At 45.4% G+C, this 15,494-nt stretch overlaps 1 protein-coding gene across 2 annotated transcripts in view; it reads left to right on the forward strand.

Annotated features, from left to right (window-relative positions):
* SNX1 (sorting nexin 1) overlaps nucleotides 1–15,494 on the forward strand; it is a 45,718-nt gene that overhangs the window by 19,822 nt on the left and 10,402 nt on the right. The window contains exons 5-15 of one of the 2 annotated variants that reach the window (XM_026478272.4): nucleotides 2,989–3,032; nucleotides 4,741–4,882; nucleotides 5,561–5,639; nucleotides 6,104–6,179; nucleotides 8,089–8,202; nucleotides 8,392–8,485; nucleotides 9,344–9,549; nucleotides 11,988–12,131; nucleotides 12,714–12,794; nucleotides 13,267–13,338; nucleotides 13,929–14,358. In XM_026478272.4, the coding sequence (XP_026334057.1) occupies nucleotides 2,989–3,032; nucleotides 4,741–4,882; nucleotides 5,561–5,639; nucleotides 6,104–6,179; nucleotides 8,089–8,202; nucleotides 8,392–8,485; nucleotides 9,344–9,549; nucleotides 11,988–12,131; nucleotides 12,714–12,794; nucleotides 13,267–13,338; nucleotides 13,929–13,979 (1,103 nt within the window). In that variant the 3' untranslated portion in view covers nucleotides 13,980–14,358. Of the gene's footprint in view, nucleotides 1–2,988; nucleotides 3,033–4,740; nucleotides 4,883–5,560; nucleotides 5,640–6,103; nucleotides 6,180–8,088; nucleotides 8,203–8,391; nucleotides 8,486–9,343; nucleotides 9,550–11,987; nucleotides 12,132–12,713; nucleotides 12,795–13,266; nucleotides 13,339–13,928; nucleotides 14,359–15,494 lie in introns of those variants that run through there. The other variant, XM_026478271.4, reaches the window with a different exon arrangement.

The raw sequence follows: 15,494 nt of genomic DNA on the forward strand, positions 1-15,494 counted from the left end.
GTAAATCCTGGTAGAATAAGAAAAATTGTGAGTAAATAATACTGATTGTTTTAATATCTAAAAATCATGATGTTTAAAAAAATTAAAGTCATAATGCTTAATAAACCAGGTGAAGGAGGGAGTATATTAGTTTCCTAGGGCTTCTGTAATAAAGTACTACAAACAGGGTGGGTTAAAACAACAGGAATATATTTGCTCAGAATTCTGAAATCACGGTGTCAGCAAGGCACTCGGGAACATCGTTCCATGCCTCTCCCCTAGCTTCTGGGAGCCTCAGGCATTCCGTGGCCTATCGATGTATCATTCCAATCTCTGCCTTCATTGTCACAGGGCATTCTCCCTGAGTGCCTTCACATTGTCTTCCCTCTATGTGTGTCTTTCTCTGTGTCCACATTTCTCTTTATAAGGACACCAGTCACATTGAGTTAGGGCCCTCCCCCTCTGACTTCATTTTTACTTTACTTCTATAAAGACCCTGTTTCCAAATAAGGTCACATTCTGAGATACTGGGGCATTAGGACTTTCAGTATATCTTTTTAGGGGGACAGAATTCAACCCATAACAGTGATTTAAATATCCCATGGATCAGATTTATTGAAATACAAATCACTTAGATGATTAGCTTTCATTCCCTGGCACCATAGTCTAGATTCTGATGCCAAGAAACCAGCTACTTAAAGAATATTCATATTCAAGACCTGATCTTGGGGCACCTGGTTGCTTTAGTCAGTGGAGCATGCAACTCTTGATCTCAGGGTCATGAGTTTGAGCCCCATGTTCGGTATAGAGATTACTTAAAAAAAAAAAAAAAAAAGACCTGATCTTTATAACACCACCTTCTCTTTGTGTGGGCTGTTCAACACGTGCTTCTCATTCCTGTACACAATCTAAATAAGAATCCAGGGCACCTGGCTGACTCAGTAGAGCATGCAGCTTTTTTTTTTTTTATTTTTTTTTTAATTTATTTATTTGACAGAGAAAGAGACAGCCAGGGAGAGAGGGAACACAAGCAGGGGGAGGGGGAGAGGAAGAAGCAGGCCTCCAGCAGAGGAGCCTGACGTGGGGCTCGATCCCAGAACACCGCGATCACGCCCTGAGCCGAAGGCAGACGCTTAACGACTGCACCACCCAGGCGCCCCGAGCATGCAGCTCTTGATCTTGGGGTCATTAGAGCCCCACATTGGGTGTTGAGATTACTTAAAAATAAAACCTTAAAAACATTAATTAATTGGGGCGCCTGGGTGGTGCAGTTGGTTAAGTGGGCACCTCTTGGTTTCAGCTCAGGTGTGATCTCAGGGTCGTGAGATCGAGCCTGGCATCGCACTGACACGGAGTCTGCTTCAGGTTCACTCTCCCTCTGCCCCTCCCACTCATGCGTGTGCGCTTGCTCTCTCTCTCTCGCTGAAATAAGTAAAGAAATCTTTTTAAAAAATTAATTAGGATTTAATTAGAATCCCATTCCTACCAGGATGTGCTTTTTAGAGCCTTGGTAATTTGTGTATGCCATCTTCAACTTTCTGAAATTATTTAAGAAATTAACAAATTTAAAACTGCTGTATTAGTAGCCCATTTCCATATTTTGTGAACTCTGTATACGTGCAGGTATGTTTTTTCTACTCTTGCCTTAGTAAAAGCAGCTGATAACGCTGGCAAATGGAAGATTGTGCTTTGTTCTTAGGTTTTATGTATGTTTGCACTTAGGCTTTCCTTAATTATAGGCACTAAATTATGGGATAGACCTTTTGGAAATTTGACTATGACCTGTGAATGAATTTTTGAATACTTCCTCTATTAAGTAAATTTAGATTTTTTTTTTCATTTTACAGTGATAAACATTGTCAGTAGTGTTAGGCAATGTAGCGTAAGTGGTTTAGAAGAGAACTAACAGAGGTAATTGATACGTGTAATTTCTAAGGTTTAGCACACCCTTTTGGTAGGATTAGAGAGGTAGATTAGAGAAGACAAGCCCTCTTCCTGTATAATTTCCCAACTTGTCTGTGTACTTTATAAAAGCAGGCATTCCTAGCCATATCATTGAAACCAAGTTGCAGTGTTGGACCCTTCTGATCTGGTACTGTTCCTTCTTCCCTGGGCCCTCTCCCAGGACCAGTTCAGAAGCTTAAGCAGCTAGTAATTGTTGACCTAGGTTTTCCTGTTTAGTGTGGGGAAAGAATCGAGGGGTTGGGAAGAAGGGAACAGAACCAACCCAGAACACCAGATTCTAGCACTGGAGCTTTGTCTGAGTCCAGTGTGTCTTTTCACTGCTCAGGGAGTCAATGGCGCCTTTATGTCCCTAAGTGGTCTAGGTCAGGACACTACCACAGAGAAAAACAATTGCTTGAATCCCAAATTATTTAACAGTCAAAGGCTTTTTCAGAAAAGTAATTCCTCCAGGAAAGAGATTTGTGTGACATCAGGCAGCCAGAGCGTCTTCCTGCCAGGCCCTTTGCTCTGGGTGAACATGCTAGATGAGAGAGGTCAGTGTCCCCCGGCACCAGTGGAGGGGTCTGTGACAGTGTTTCTGAAAGAGCAAACCGAGCCCAGAGCTAGCTTAGGGTAGAACTGCTTGTTTCCTTTTACATCAGTTGCTTCCTTCTCTTCCTCCTGCTTTATACAGCAAGGGAATTGTTTGGTTTTAGACAGATGTGTATAACCAGCCCAAATATTGGCATGGTAACAACCGATGGATTGTCAGTATCCAGTGCTGCTTTGTGGAGGGTATAAATGGAGCCTGGCCTTGGAACAGGGGGCTGACTCTCTTATCTGTCTCAACCCGGGGCCCTGCCAGCATCTGTGGGGACATGATATGTGACACAGAGACCCTAAGGCAAAGTAGGAGATTGTAGGATATATAAAGCTTGGAGATGAAACAAGTATCCCTTCTTATACAGGGCTCCTGTGGCTTATGATTCCTGGTTAAATGTGAGCACGATCAGCACTGCTTTGGTTTACAGAGTAATCCTCTTGTGCTTTCTTGTTCTCCCACAGGGGATGGTATGAATGCCTATGTAGCCTACAAAGTCACAACGCAGGTGAGTCCAAGTGAACCTCCTGGTGACCAGCTTAATAGACTTGGGTGTTTATACCAAGAAGGTCATCATTCAGATTATTTCTGGGTATTTCTTTAGTTTCTTTGCAACATCCTCCTTCAAGTTTACTCAAGATGGAGCAAGCCTGCATCCCTTTGGTAATCTCATCTGAGCCTTTCCACTTTTCTTCCAGAGAGCTAACACTTCAGTGTGAGACTTTGTAAGTTGTATTAAGACATGTGGTATATCTGATATATTCCCATCCCTCTTAGGACTTTGTGGCTTAGAACTAGTTTGGTGGATTGCCCCAAACTATATCACCTGTTTAAAAATCATCAGTTCTTATGAGGTTTCCTGTGTGGAGCTTCTTTTAATACTTTCCCTACGCTTTTACCCCTCGGGTCTGGTCTTCCTTTTTCATGTAACATTAATGCATACAAACCTTACACAATGTTGTATGCAGGTTATGAAGCATAAAAAGTGAAGCCCCGAGCCTACCACCAGTCTTAAGATGAGTACCCTTGAGTCCACCTGCGTGTTTCTCCCTGTCCTATCCCTCGCCTCACACCTTAAGGGCAACCACTCTCCTGAGTCTCTCATTTCCTTTATAAAGAGTCTTCACATATGTATCTCTAAACAGTATACTGTTTTGGTTTGTTCTTAAGTTTCGTAAAAATGACATCGTGCTGAAAATAGTGCTTTCTTTCCTAGCATTGTTTCTCAGACCGTCCATGCTGTGTGTGGTTCTAGTTAGTGCATTGTGTGATGAGAGCATAACAGACTTCCCCGTTTCCTGTCGTGAATATTTGGCATGTTTCCAGTTTTTGTAATTGTGAACCGTGACCTTTCTTGCACGTCTCCTAGTAGACACGTAGAAGAGTTTCTCTAAGGTGTATAACCAGGAGTAGTTCCCCTGGCTCATAGATAGAGCAAATGTTGAGGAAAGGGAATACAAACTTTTGTTTTTGTTTTGGAATACAACTTTTTAAAAGTCTTTATACCAATTTATACCCCCATTGGCGTGTGTAAAAGTTCTCCTTGATATACTTCTTTGCCAACAGTTGGCAAGGACAACCTCCTTAAATTTTGCCTTCCTGCTGAGTATTAAATGATCTGTCATTATGATGTAGGCGTAGTCTTTTTTATCACAAGTCTCCTTTATATTGTCTCACTACTACTTGTTGGCCTGCCACCTGTGAGTTCTAGATTCCGTGACACTTTAGAGGTTAAAGTGTCAACAGTGTGGACATTTCACCTGATTCTCCGCCTTTAGTCTGTCTTTAGTTTTGCTGCTTTAATTCGGGCAGTGAATACCCTTAATAAAGCAGTGCAAGATAAATGGGTTATAGGTGACCATAGATTTCCACTTTAAACTAGACTTCAACATCTGTTTCCTTTTAGAGCAAGGGTTCTTAACCTGGAAGTGCAACTGGATTTGAATTTAATTCATTGCCTTTATAATCCTATATATTTTATGTTACTCGTTTAAAATCATTATTCTGAGAAGGGCTCTGTAGACTCCCAGACAACCAGAGGGGACTGAAGTTCAAAAAATTTAAGAATCTCAATCTTGGAGAAAGTTATTTGCCAGGTGGTTAAAGGACAGGGATCTGGGAAGTAGATTCCTTTCACATCAGCCAGATGACTTTAAAGATACTTACTCATCTTCTATTTGAAATGAAACTGCCTTGTGTTTTTTTTTGTCCTCAAGACGAGCTTACCAATGTTCAGGAGTAAACAGTTTGCAGTGAAAAGAAGATTTAGTGACTTTCTGGGTCTTTATGAGAAGCTTTCAGAGAAACATTCTCAGAATGGCTTTATTGTCCCTCCTCCACCCGAGAAAAGCCTGATAGGTAAGCTGTGTGGTCTTTATTCTGCTTGGATTTTTTTCCTTTGCATTCTTTCTGCAATATACTTTCTAATTAGTATATGAGACTACTATTAACAGTGTGGAATCTTATGGTTAGGGAAGAGATATTTCCAATGTTTTCCTATAATTTACACGAGGTCTAGAGTAATAGCATGTTTTCACAGTGTAGTCTTTCCTCAGGTGCAGTAGGAGGCTCTGCTTTGAGCTTTCACAGCTCTGTGTGGGGGGGGGGGGGGGTATGTTGTGTTCATGTTTGTATTGGTATCAGGAGTCTTAAATGATTTCTATTTCCTCCAGACTGAAATGTACTAGGTTGGGGGGGGGCTCTGAGGAACCTTCTCATTGGCCATCAATTGATGTTTGTTAGTCTATAATCAGAGTCCTATGGCCCCCTTTTAGAAAACATACAATGTTCTGCAAGTCCCAGGGTTTAGAACCTTCAGCACTTTGAGACTAGTTAAAATATGACTCTCATGTAAAGAACCTTTTGTTCGTGCCTCCTTATGACACGGAAGTGTTGAAGTGGCCTTTTGTTGTTTTTTGTAATGCTGTTCTCCTTGCCTTTCCTCTTGTGGGGTTTTTTTTTTTTAACATGTTTTTTATTTTTTTAATTCTTGATGATTTATTTAAAATTATTTTTACTTTTCAAATTCCATTCCAGGAATGACAAAAGTAAAAGTTGGGAAGGAAGATTCTTCTTCTGCAGAATTTCTTGAAAAACGGAGGGCCGCTCTAGAAAGGTAAGTGCCACGCAGCCATTTTCCTGATGACATAAGAACAGGTGAGAAGCTGAAACTGAGACTTACTCATGAAACATTCACTGAAAGTAGTAGAGGTGAGATTTGAGTGAATTAAAGATTCACACCTCTGTAAGCTCTTTAACCTTTCCTAAGTCTCTGACCTTCCCACCTTAGGAATAGACCATCTTCTTTTCTTTCCTCATCCTGAGTGACCAGACAAGGATATTCCCTTGACAGTCAAATATAAATAGCTCCGAGGCCTCTTTCTGAGCAGTTATTTTTCTTCCCTTTTTAGAAAAGTAAAGACCATGCATTTGAATGTACTTAAGAGCAGTCACACTTAAGGGCCTTATCTGAGGACATCTTTAAGTAATGAAAGATGTTGTACCCTTGCCTACACTGTATGACACCCAAAACCTTCTGAGGCCAGGTTGACTAGCCAGATAACTGCTTATACCTTGTAGGTACCTTCAGAGGATTGTGAATCATCCTACCATGTTACAGGACCCTGATGTCAGGGAGTTCTTGGAAAAAGAAGAGGTTAGTATTATTCAAACTGAATTTCATAATTTCTGTCTGCCTCTAGTGAAATGAAACTAGTACATTCAACAAACATTTGAGCCCTTTACATTTAGCTTAGTACGAGACTGTATCCTAATTTGTAAGCCCTCAAGAATGACAGGTATTTTTCAGCCTTTGAAATAAAAGAAATTCTGCCTGTAGTCAAAAGCAGCTGGTTTTAGAGGTCAGACTGCAGCCTGGTTTTATCTTAATGGAACAACACAACTATCTGTTTGACAAGTCCTTTTCATGTATTTCATAAGTTACTTGCTTGGCTCAAATTGAATGCTTATTTTGTGCCAAGAGCTGAGGGGCGTTGGTTCAAAACCAGTTACCACAGACCACAGAACTGCCATGTAGCAGAAGTGTTGATTCAAGTAGATAGTCTTTTTTTACAGGCTGTGCATAGGCTATTCATGATTGTGAAAAATTGGAGATGGCCCAATTGCTAACAATTGAAGAAGTAAGTGAAATATAGCAATACAACAAATACTTTATTCTTATCATGAGCAGAAAGTATACAAAAGTGTTTATATATGTTTATTGGAAATATGCATTTAAAGAATTACATGGGGTGCCTGGCTGGCTTAGTTGGTAGAGCACGTGACTCTTGATCTCAGGATCGTGAGTTCCAGCCCCACGTTGGGTGTAGAGCTTACCTAAAAAAAAGAATTTATGGAAAGTGAAACTTGAACAGCATGTATATAGAGCTATGGGAACATGTTAGTCATTAAGGATCAAAAGAAACACTGGAATAAAACAATGTTGTTCACCAAAAAAAAAAAAAAAACTAGCAGGAGGTAAGTGACAGGGTAGGACTATCGTTTTGTATTTGTTTTTTCAATTCGTTTTTACTTTTAAATTTTTATTTGCATACAGTATGCATTACTCTCATGAAGAAAACGGTACTAAGTATATGGGGTTTTTCCCCCCAAAATGAAAATTTTTAATTACAATTTCTTTACTTAATGCAGAAATCTTTTCATTCCTCTGGGATTCCTGTATCTATTTTTCTTTTTTAGCCCCTCATCCCCACTTCATACCCCTAAAACAGGGTTTGTCTGCATCAGCACTTTTGACACTTTGGGCTGGATCATTCTTTGTTCCAGAGAGCTGCCCTGTGCCCTGGCCTCTATCCACTAGACACCGGTAGCACCCCTCCCCAGTTTGAACAACCAGAATTATCTCCAGCCATGGCCAGATATCCCCTAGGGGGCAAAATGGCCCCAAGTTGAAAATTACTGCCCTAACAGTCCTGACCACTAGAATCGTCGTTCTTCAGCCTGGCGTACTAGATTTACTGTAGATCCTTTAGCATCCCTTCCATACCTTAGGAGAGTGGTAAGACTGAACCAACCAAATTGTTTCTAAATGTTGGGCGTGCTTGGCTTAGCAAGATCATCCCTAAAAGTGACCTCAATCTGAATAAATAATGCTCCTGTCCTTAGACCTTCGTTCACTGAGGAAAATCCAGATGGAATCGCAGCACAGCTTCAGAGTTTCTCAAGGCCTATGTCCAGCTGCGTGCAGGGTACGCTAATCCAAAGGGTCCTTCAGCAAACGCATGTTTGATATCTAAGCAGTTCATGCTTAGGATGGCAGACAGTCTCAACGCGAGACCATCTGGTCGCAATCGTACTCTCATTTGTTTCTGCACACTATATCAGAAGCTGAAAATTTTGCTAATTCTGTTCAACATAGTCCTTTAATTTTTTTCTTTCTGTACATGCTGGTTATAGATGTGTCTAACTGCCTTTGAAAACAACAATCTACAGTTCATATAATTTGTTTGGCAAGTTTTGGGCATACCATCTGATGGATACTAATTCTTCTGAACCTAAAATAGGGGCAGCAGATAACATGCCATCCCGCCTTCTTGGTCTTGTAGCTGCCACGCGCCGTGGGTACCCAGACATTGAGTAGCGCTGGTCTCCTCAAGATGTTCAACAAAGCCACAGATGCCGTCAGTAAAATGACCATCAAGATGAATGAGTCAGACATTGTGAGTAGCCCTGTGCATCTCAGCTCCCCTGCTCCCTCAGTCTTACGGGTCAGAAGCCCTAAGGAATCCTGAATTTCTCAGAGACTTTTAAGATAATTCAGTCCGTTTTTTAAAAAACTGCTAAGAAAATGCTGTGCTGGATGCCTGTATGAGTCCCCTCCGTTAAAGATCTGGGCTTGTGTGTTTCAGTGGTTTGAGGAGAAGCTCCAGGAGGTGGAGTGTGAAGAGCAGCGCTTACGGAAACTGCATGCTGTCGTAGAAACGCTAGTCAACCATAGGAAAGGTAACAACCTTGGAAATGCACTTGGAGCTGGGGGGAATTGATGTCTCCAGTGAGCTGGAGGTGGGAAGGCATCCTGTTCCCAAGCCTGTCGGCCATTCAAATTGAAATTCTCAGCCCATCTAGTCCTTGATATTCTCATCAAAAAGGTATTCCCTGCACGTCCTACCTCAGCCACTGTGAACATTGTACTTTCTATCTGGGAAGGGTGCAGGGAAGCCATCCCACCTCCAGCCTCACCTGGAACATGGACTCAAGTTGGTATGATGTGAATTAGTGGCTTATATCCAAAGTGATGTCACACACTTTAGCTGCATGATCAAATGGGCAATATGTAAATTCACAGAAACCATGTATGTCTCCTAACCTTTGCCTAAGAGCTACTAAAATTTGCCAAGTTTGAATGCTTTCCTTCTCTGCATTAAACATGGTATAATCAGAAATCGGAACAGGCAGAAAACCGTTAGAATGAAGGCAATGTAAGGGTTGGCAAAATAGGCCTGGCCCATGGGCCACATCTGGCCCTCGGCCTATTGCTATGAGCTAAGAATAGTTTTTACATTTTTAAAGCAAAGAGTGACAAAAGAGAGAAAGTAAGACCATATGTGGTCCACAAAGCTTCAGTCATCTGGCCCTTCACAGAAAGCGTTTGTCCTGCTCTAGAACATGAAAGACTATGTAGTGTGCACATACATTCACTCTCTTTCATGCAGACAGACTACTAACAATGTAAGTGGCTGGGTTGCAGAGCCCCCCATGGTTCGATATGCAGAGGGCAGCTCTGCTAAGGCATGCCATGCAGTGCCAGCTGACTTGTCCCTTTTCCTTGTGAGATCAGAGGCCTCTGCTGTCTTCTTCCAGAGCTAGCGCTGAACACAGCCCAGTTTGCAAAGAGTCTAGCCATGCTTGGGAGCTCTGAGGACAACACAGCATTGTCACGGGCACTCTCCCAGCTGGCTGAGGTGGAAGAAAAAATTGAGCAGCTCCACCAGGAACAAGCCAACAATGACTTCTTCCTCCTTGCTGAGCTCCTGAGTGACTACATTCGTCTCCTGGCCATAGTCCGCGTAAGCTTCTGTTCCCTCTTTCCTCCCTCCCCTTCATTTAATCCGTCTTTCTTTTGCTTTTCCCCTTCCCAAGAAACTTCCATCCATTATAGCTAAAAATAGTGTATCTTTTTTTTTACTCTCGAGAAAGAAGTTATCTTGTGAACCAAAAAATCCGTTTAACTGTTAGCTAGTTATCACGAAGTCATTTTGAGGCCTACAGCCAGTTTTTAAAAGGCATTTGGAGAAAAGACTACTCTTGAAATTTCAAGTAGGCCCCTGCTTATTGTTGAAGCTGGACAGTGCTCCTTTCTTCAAACAAGGCTTATTACAGACCTGCTGTCTTGGCCCCGTGGAGCAGTGACTTCCTCAGTCCTTTGGTCTTTGCCTCCTTAACAGTAAGCAATGGCTTTGCCCTGGTAAGAGCTCTTGCTGGCTTCCACTTGTCCCTCTAATGTGGGCAGTCAGGTAACTACACGGAACCGGCTTGGCCTTGCATGGAGGAGTGTGGCCAGGGGGCTGAGAGAGCTTGTCACCAGAGCCCTTTGTGTGCTGTGCTGACCACACTGGTAACAACACTGCAGCCTGCCTCTCAGGTCAAGCACCTCATCTCTTCTGTCTGGTTTCCCATGACCTTTTAGAGCGGCCAAGGAAGCTTCACTGGGAGTGGTATTAGCTCTCGCATGGCCTCCCTGTGATAGAGGAAAGAGCCAAGAGGCATCCTGGCGTCTGCCTTTATAAGGCCTGAGTCTGCCCCTGAACCAGCTTGGGACCAGGATGAGCCTCTGAGTTGGAACAGAGCCACCCTCACACCCCATCTCCAGCATCTCCCCCACCAGGGAGCTCCTGTGTTGTCAAGAACAGATCTGCTCCCAGGGCTCTCATTTCCTCCATGGTAGAGTTGCTCAATATAGCCTGTGAGGTTGCTCATTGTCCTCTCCCTCAGCTGTTTGGTTTGCTGCTAACTCCAGACTGATAAGAAGCTGGAAAAATAACCTGCTTTGGAATTCGTAGAACTGGTCAGACTACGAAGACTGGATCATCACCTCAGGGAAGGGCCCTCTCTGGAGAAGTTTTCAGAGCGGGGCTTTGTTTGGAGTCTCAGGAGAGCATAGCTCTTGGATGTGACCCCTCCCCCCAGGCTGGGTGAGCCCCTGTGGACAGCGGTGAGAGAGGCCCAGCCTAGAGCTCCGTGCAGGGGCTGGGGCAGCATCCCTGCGTGCAGAACTGCGAGCTGGGCTTCTCTCAACACCTGTCACCTGTCATAATCATGAGCTGGCGGTGGGATTGAGGAGATGAGCAAATACTTCTTTTCTGCTTTTCCCTGAACCTGGAGCTGCACCGCTCTTAATCCAAGGGGTTAGGCTTGAGGCTTAACGTGGATACAAAGTTACCCTTTACCTGTCCTTTGACATTGAGCTGCTAGGAAATTTCAAGTGAGCACAACTGACAGTCAATGCTGGGAAAGGTGAATGTGGTGGTATTTTGCTCCCTAAAGTTCAAACTTTGGCAAAGGCCTGCACTAAGGAGACCTAGAAAACATCCAGGGAACTTCTGCAGCGAGGGAGAGCAAATGGAACAGGGCTGGAAGGCTGACCCCGGGTACAGATCTCTCATCCAGGCCACCTCTTGAAGCCAGTGGGGGTGGTGGATGGTGTGGTTAGGCCAACAGCTCTCTGGAAATGTGATCAAGGGGCTGGAATCAGGGCAAACCAGCAGGTGGGCCTTGGGGAGCTTCTTGTGAGCCTTGATAGCCTTCCACAGCTGAATGTATAGATAAGATGGAAGCCGTGTGTCCCGTGGTAGCTCCAGGTATTTATTTGAAGATGTGTTAAGCTAACTCTGTGTACTGTTTGGTGTTAACGGTTGCTTCCTTAGACTGGCCTTCCCTGGTGTATCTTCCAGGCTCAGCTAGGTCTCCAGCTCTGTTATGTTGTTATAGGTTCCCTGCATGTTTTCTCTGTACTCTGCATATGTGTAATTATTTATTGGTAATTATTAATATAATGTCAGCCTTTTCTGTTAGGTTATAAACTCCATTAAAAGCAGAACCACGTTTCTTTCCTCACTGTCGTCTTAGTTCTTGGCACATGGCAGGAGCTCAGGAAAAGTGTGTAGACCCGTGGACTACTCTGACGGAGGCAGCTCAGAAGCCACAGTACTGGGCATTGGCCTCAGGCCACCTGCTGTGCTCCGAGCCATCCAGCCTTGGGAGCAGCATGAAGTAGCATGGCACTGGCCTCCTGGAGGCTGGGAGAGGAGTCTTAGCCAAGCTTGTGCGTTTTGATGTGAAGCTTCCAGCTGGGCACTAACATGTGGCTGCAGAACCTGCCCTTGCTCGGTCCTTCTCTAGCACAGCTGCTGGGAGAGAGCCCCCCTGCCCCCACCCCGCCCTAGGCAGAGCCAGTGGAGCTCCTGAAGAGCTGGTTGTGCTCTTCCCCCACCCCCCACCGCCACAGGCTGCCTTCGACCAGCGCATGAAGACGTGGCAGCGCTGGCAGGACGCTCAGGCTACGCTGCAGAAGAAGCGGGAGGCGGAGGCTCGGCTGCTTTGGGCCAACAAGCCTGACAAACTGCAGCAGGCCAAGGACGAGATCTTTGAGGTGAGCCCCCGCCAAGGCAGACCTGTCGGGGTATTCGACTGGCTCCTGAATGAGCCCAGGTCCCATCCCACCCAGGTGCTCGAAACCCCACAGCAGGCCAGAGAGCTGTTTGAGTCTAAAGGACAGTGGCTGCTGGGGAAGCCTCGGAGGAGTCCAGGCTTGCCTTGAGGCCTGACACTTTTCCTCTTTTCCCATTCCACCCAGACTTGTCACATCAGAATCTCTGCAGGAGAGGTCCTGGGTGGGTCTTCAAAAAACTCCATGGTGATTCAGATAGGCCCCTCTGGTGAGAACTAAATTCAGTTCTCTGGAACTCCCAGCTCTGCTGGTGGGTTCCTAAACCAGAGGCTATGGAGTGCCAGAACTTTCTTAGAGATCAGGCCTGGCCTGGGGCACACAGTACCTCTTTTCCAGCCAGATGGCCTTACACACTGAATCCCATATGGTTTCTCCTCTTACCCAGAGGGACAAACAGACATAATGACCAATTCAGGTCTCATGTGTAGAATGGCTGTCCAGAGGTAAAGATTCAGTAATGGTACCATAATATTAAGTGATCCTTTCTTTCCCCTTTCTTCCCAGTGGGAGTCTCGGGTGACTCAGTATGAAAGGGACTTTGAAAGGATTTCAACCGTGGTCCGAAAAGAAGTGATACGGTTTGAGGTGAGATAGAACATCCTACCCCCAAGTGTGCCGTGCCTGGTTTAGTGGTAGTGTTGGTTTTGCTCACCGTCTGCTGAGTAGGGAGACAGATGGAAGTGCTGGTGACTTGGTAGTTGTTGTGAACAGGTGTGTGTGTGTGTGTGTGTGTGTACACGTGCATTTGTGTTCTGAGGCAGAATAGCTGTTCTGTGTTGCTGGACCAGAGCAGACACAAAACAAAGGTTGCAGCTGTCCTGTATCCGCTGGTCCCCTTTCCTGTCTCCTCTCTTCCTTCGTCCTCCAACGCCCGCCCACCGTGAAGAGAGCTTTGCAAGGCCTCGGCAGAAGCTGCTTGGCTGGAAGTTATAGCTATTCCAGCTGCTGGCTGTAGTTTCTGGGGCTGTGTTTGGCCTTGGTCAGCAATAAACATCACCCATCAAGAGGGGTGGGAGCAACTGTCTGGGTGATCACTCTAGAATCCTGTCTCCTATAGAAAGAGAAATCCAAGGACTTCAAAAACCACGTGATCAAGTACCTTGAGACACTGCTGTATTCACAGCAGCAGGTATGTAAGTTATGCAGGACCGTCCTGTGCGCCTGCGCCAGAGGCCGGCGGCCTACCTTGGGCTTTGGTAACAGGATGGGATGGGCCGGCCCTGTTGCTCTAACATGGAACATCTCATAGGGTCTTTTGCTAAGCAGGATTGCCCAAATCCTACAAGAATTTAGTTTTTAAGGACAGACCCCAACTCTCCCTATAACCTCGTGGTACCACCTAACCCTCTTAAGGCTGAGGCCTGAGTCTGTGTGGTGAACAGTGGGCCCCATTGTGAGGAGCTAACTGAGCTGGGCAAAGCTGTGGCCCCCTCAGGGGTACTTCGTCCAGGGCACAACCAGGACTCTCTTTGGCCATTTCCCTTGCACCTGATGCTTCCTCTCAGTCTTAGAGACAGGTAAGGGCAGTGTGGCTTGCTGGGCAATCTGCCCCAAGGTCTACTCAGCCTAGCCATTTCCTCAGCTTGGCCTCAGCTCCGGCCTCCCTTTAGGTGGCTAAGGGGTCTGGGGGAGTGCCGTGGCACTGTGCTTGCTCCCCTCCCAGACTCAGGCTCTGCCACTAGGTGGGGGCACTTCCTTACTGTCCCCACTTCTTTGCAGCTGGCAAAGTACTGGGAAGCCTTCCTTCCTGAGGCAAAGGCCATCTCCTAATGGACCAAGGACATCAGCACCCACCTGCCTGACGCTGCCTTTTTATACACTGTCCCCCACCTCTGCTGGACCCCAGTGACGCATCCTGCCTAGCCTGGACTTTACCCCTCCTCCCGGCCCCCACGACCAACCTGTCCCCGTTCTAACCGTTATTTCATTTAGCTTCCATATATATTTTCTTACCTGAGAGAATAGTTTCTTGCTTTAAGCAAAAGACCTACACTAGGTGGTGGAGTTAGGGGATAGGGGTGGAGTATTGATATAAATATATAAATACAAATGTATATTTTTCAGGATGTGGTTAGGAACTGGGAATAACGTTTTCTGTTACTCCTGATGGTGCCATGAAAAGATTATGTAATAAAATATTTTAAAATCAGGTCACACGACTCAGAATGGTGGTGCTTTTTGCTTTAGGCCGGGGAGCAGTTGGGAAGCAGGTCCGGAATACTCCGAACCAAGGAGTTGCCCATGTAGAGTAAGTTTCTCTCCACAGGAGTTTACAAGCTTTTGGTGCCATGTCCCTATGGAACTAGGATTCCTTTTTTTTCTGTCTACCTCAGCTCCCTGCTCTGAGGGTCTCTTAATCTGTTTAATTCTTATTCCTACTTTTTTAGGGAAGGAGTTATAAAGACATCTCTTACAGTAAGAGAGGCAAAATGAATTCTCCTGCAAAGGAGGCAGACTGTCTTTTATTCTTACTGTTTCCCTTAGCTGCCCAGGGCTCTCTGAGTCTTGGCCTCTGATAGCAGTCTTGTGTTCTGAACTTCTTTTTGCCACATCCTTAATGGACTGATTCATGTTAAAAGTGTAAAGGGGTGATAAGGACTTAACACTTAACCTCCACTGACAACAGAGCCAGCCACTCTGCCTCCAGATAAGGTCATGCAAGAGTTCCTAAACTTTTTGAGGTTCCAAGAAGCTTTACTGTCTGTGCCCAGGAGGTAGCATGCCAGCAAGAGGCCCCGAGTGCTGTGCACACAGGCCAAGGGCATTCAAAGGGGTGCCTGGCCTGGCCTGGCCAGGGAGGCTTGAGTCTCAATGCGCTGTTGCTGGGCTTCCCCTTAGCTGTGTCCACAGCTGCTTAAATTGGCTGCTCAGAGTGGATTGTGAGGCTGCTCTGTGGGGCAGGGTTGGCAGACTGCCTGCCGTGGAACCCGACCACTCCCGGGCCCCTCAGCTCCAGCCCCAGAGATGCCCCTTTCTGAGGGTGCTCCAGACCTGCTCTGTTAGTTCTCTTTGGTGGGTGGTTAAGGTTTGGGGAGGGGCAGCCTGAGGCAAGAGAATGCAGTCAACAACACTGATTTCCAGTACACCAGCCTGATGGGGACAGGGATGTGGGGAGGGGGTGGGGGGTGCAGTGCTGGCAAGTATCTTTTTCAACAGGTTGATTTTTTTGGGAAAAAGTCACTCAGTCTCTTCCTACCCCCCAGTATCCTCATTACCACCCTTGATTTTATCCTTCCAGTCTTTCTTACGTGTTTGCTTTTGCCTAATTGTACTAATATGCACAAA

The sequence above is a fragment of the Ursus arctos genome, unplaced genomic scaffold, assembly GCF_023065955.2.
Source record: "Ursus arctos isolate Adak ecotype North America unplaced genomic scaffold, UrsArc2.0 scaffold_28, whole genome shotgun sequence".
NCBI classification, from domain to species: Eukaryota; Metazoa; Chordata; class Mammalia; order Carnivora; family Ursidae; genus Ursus; species Ursus arctos.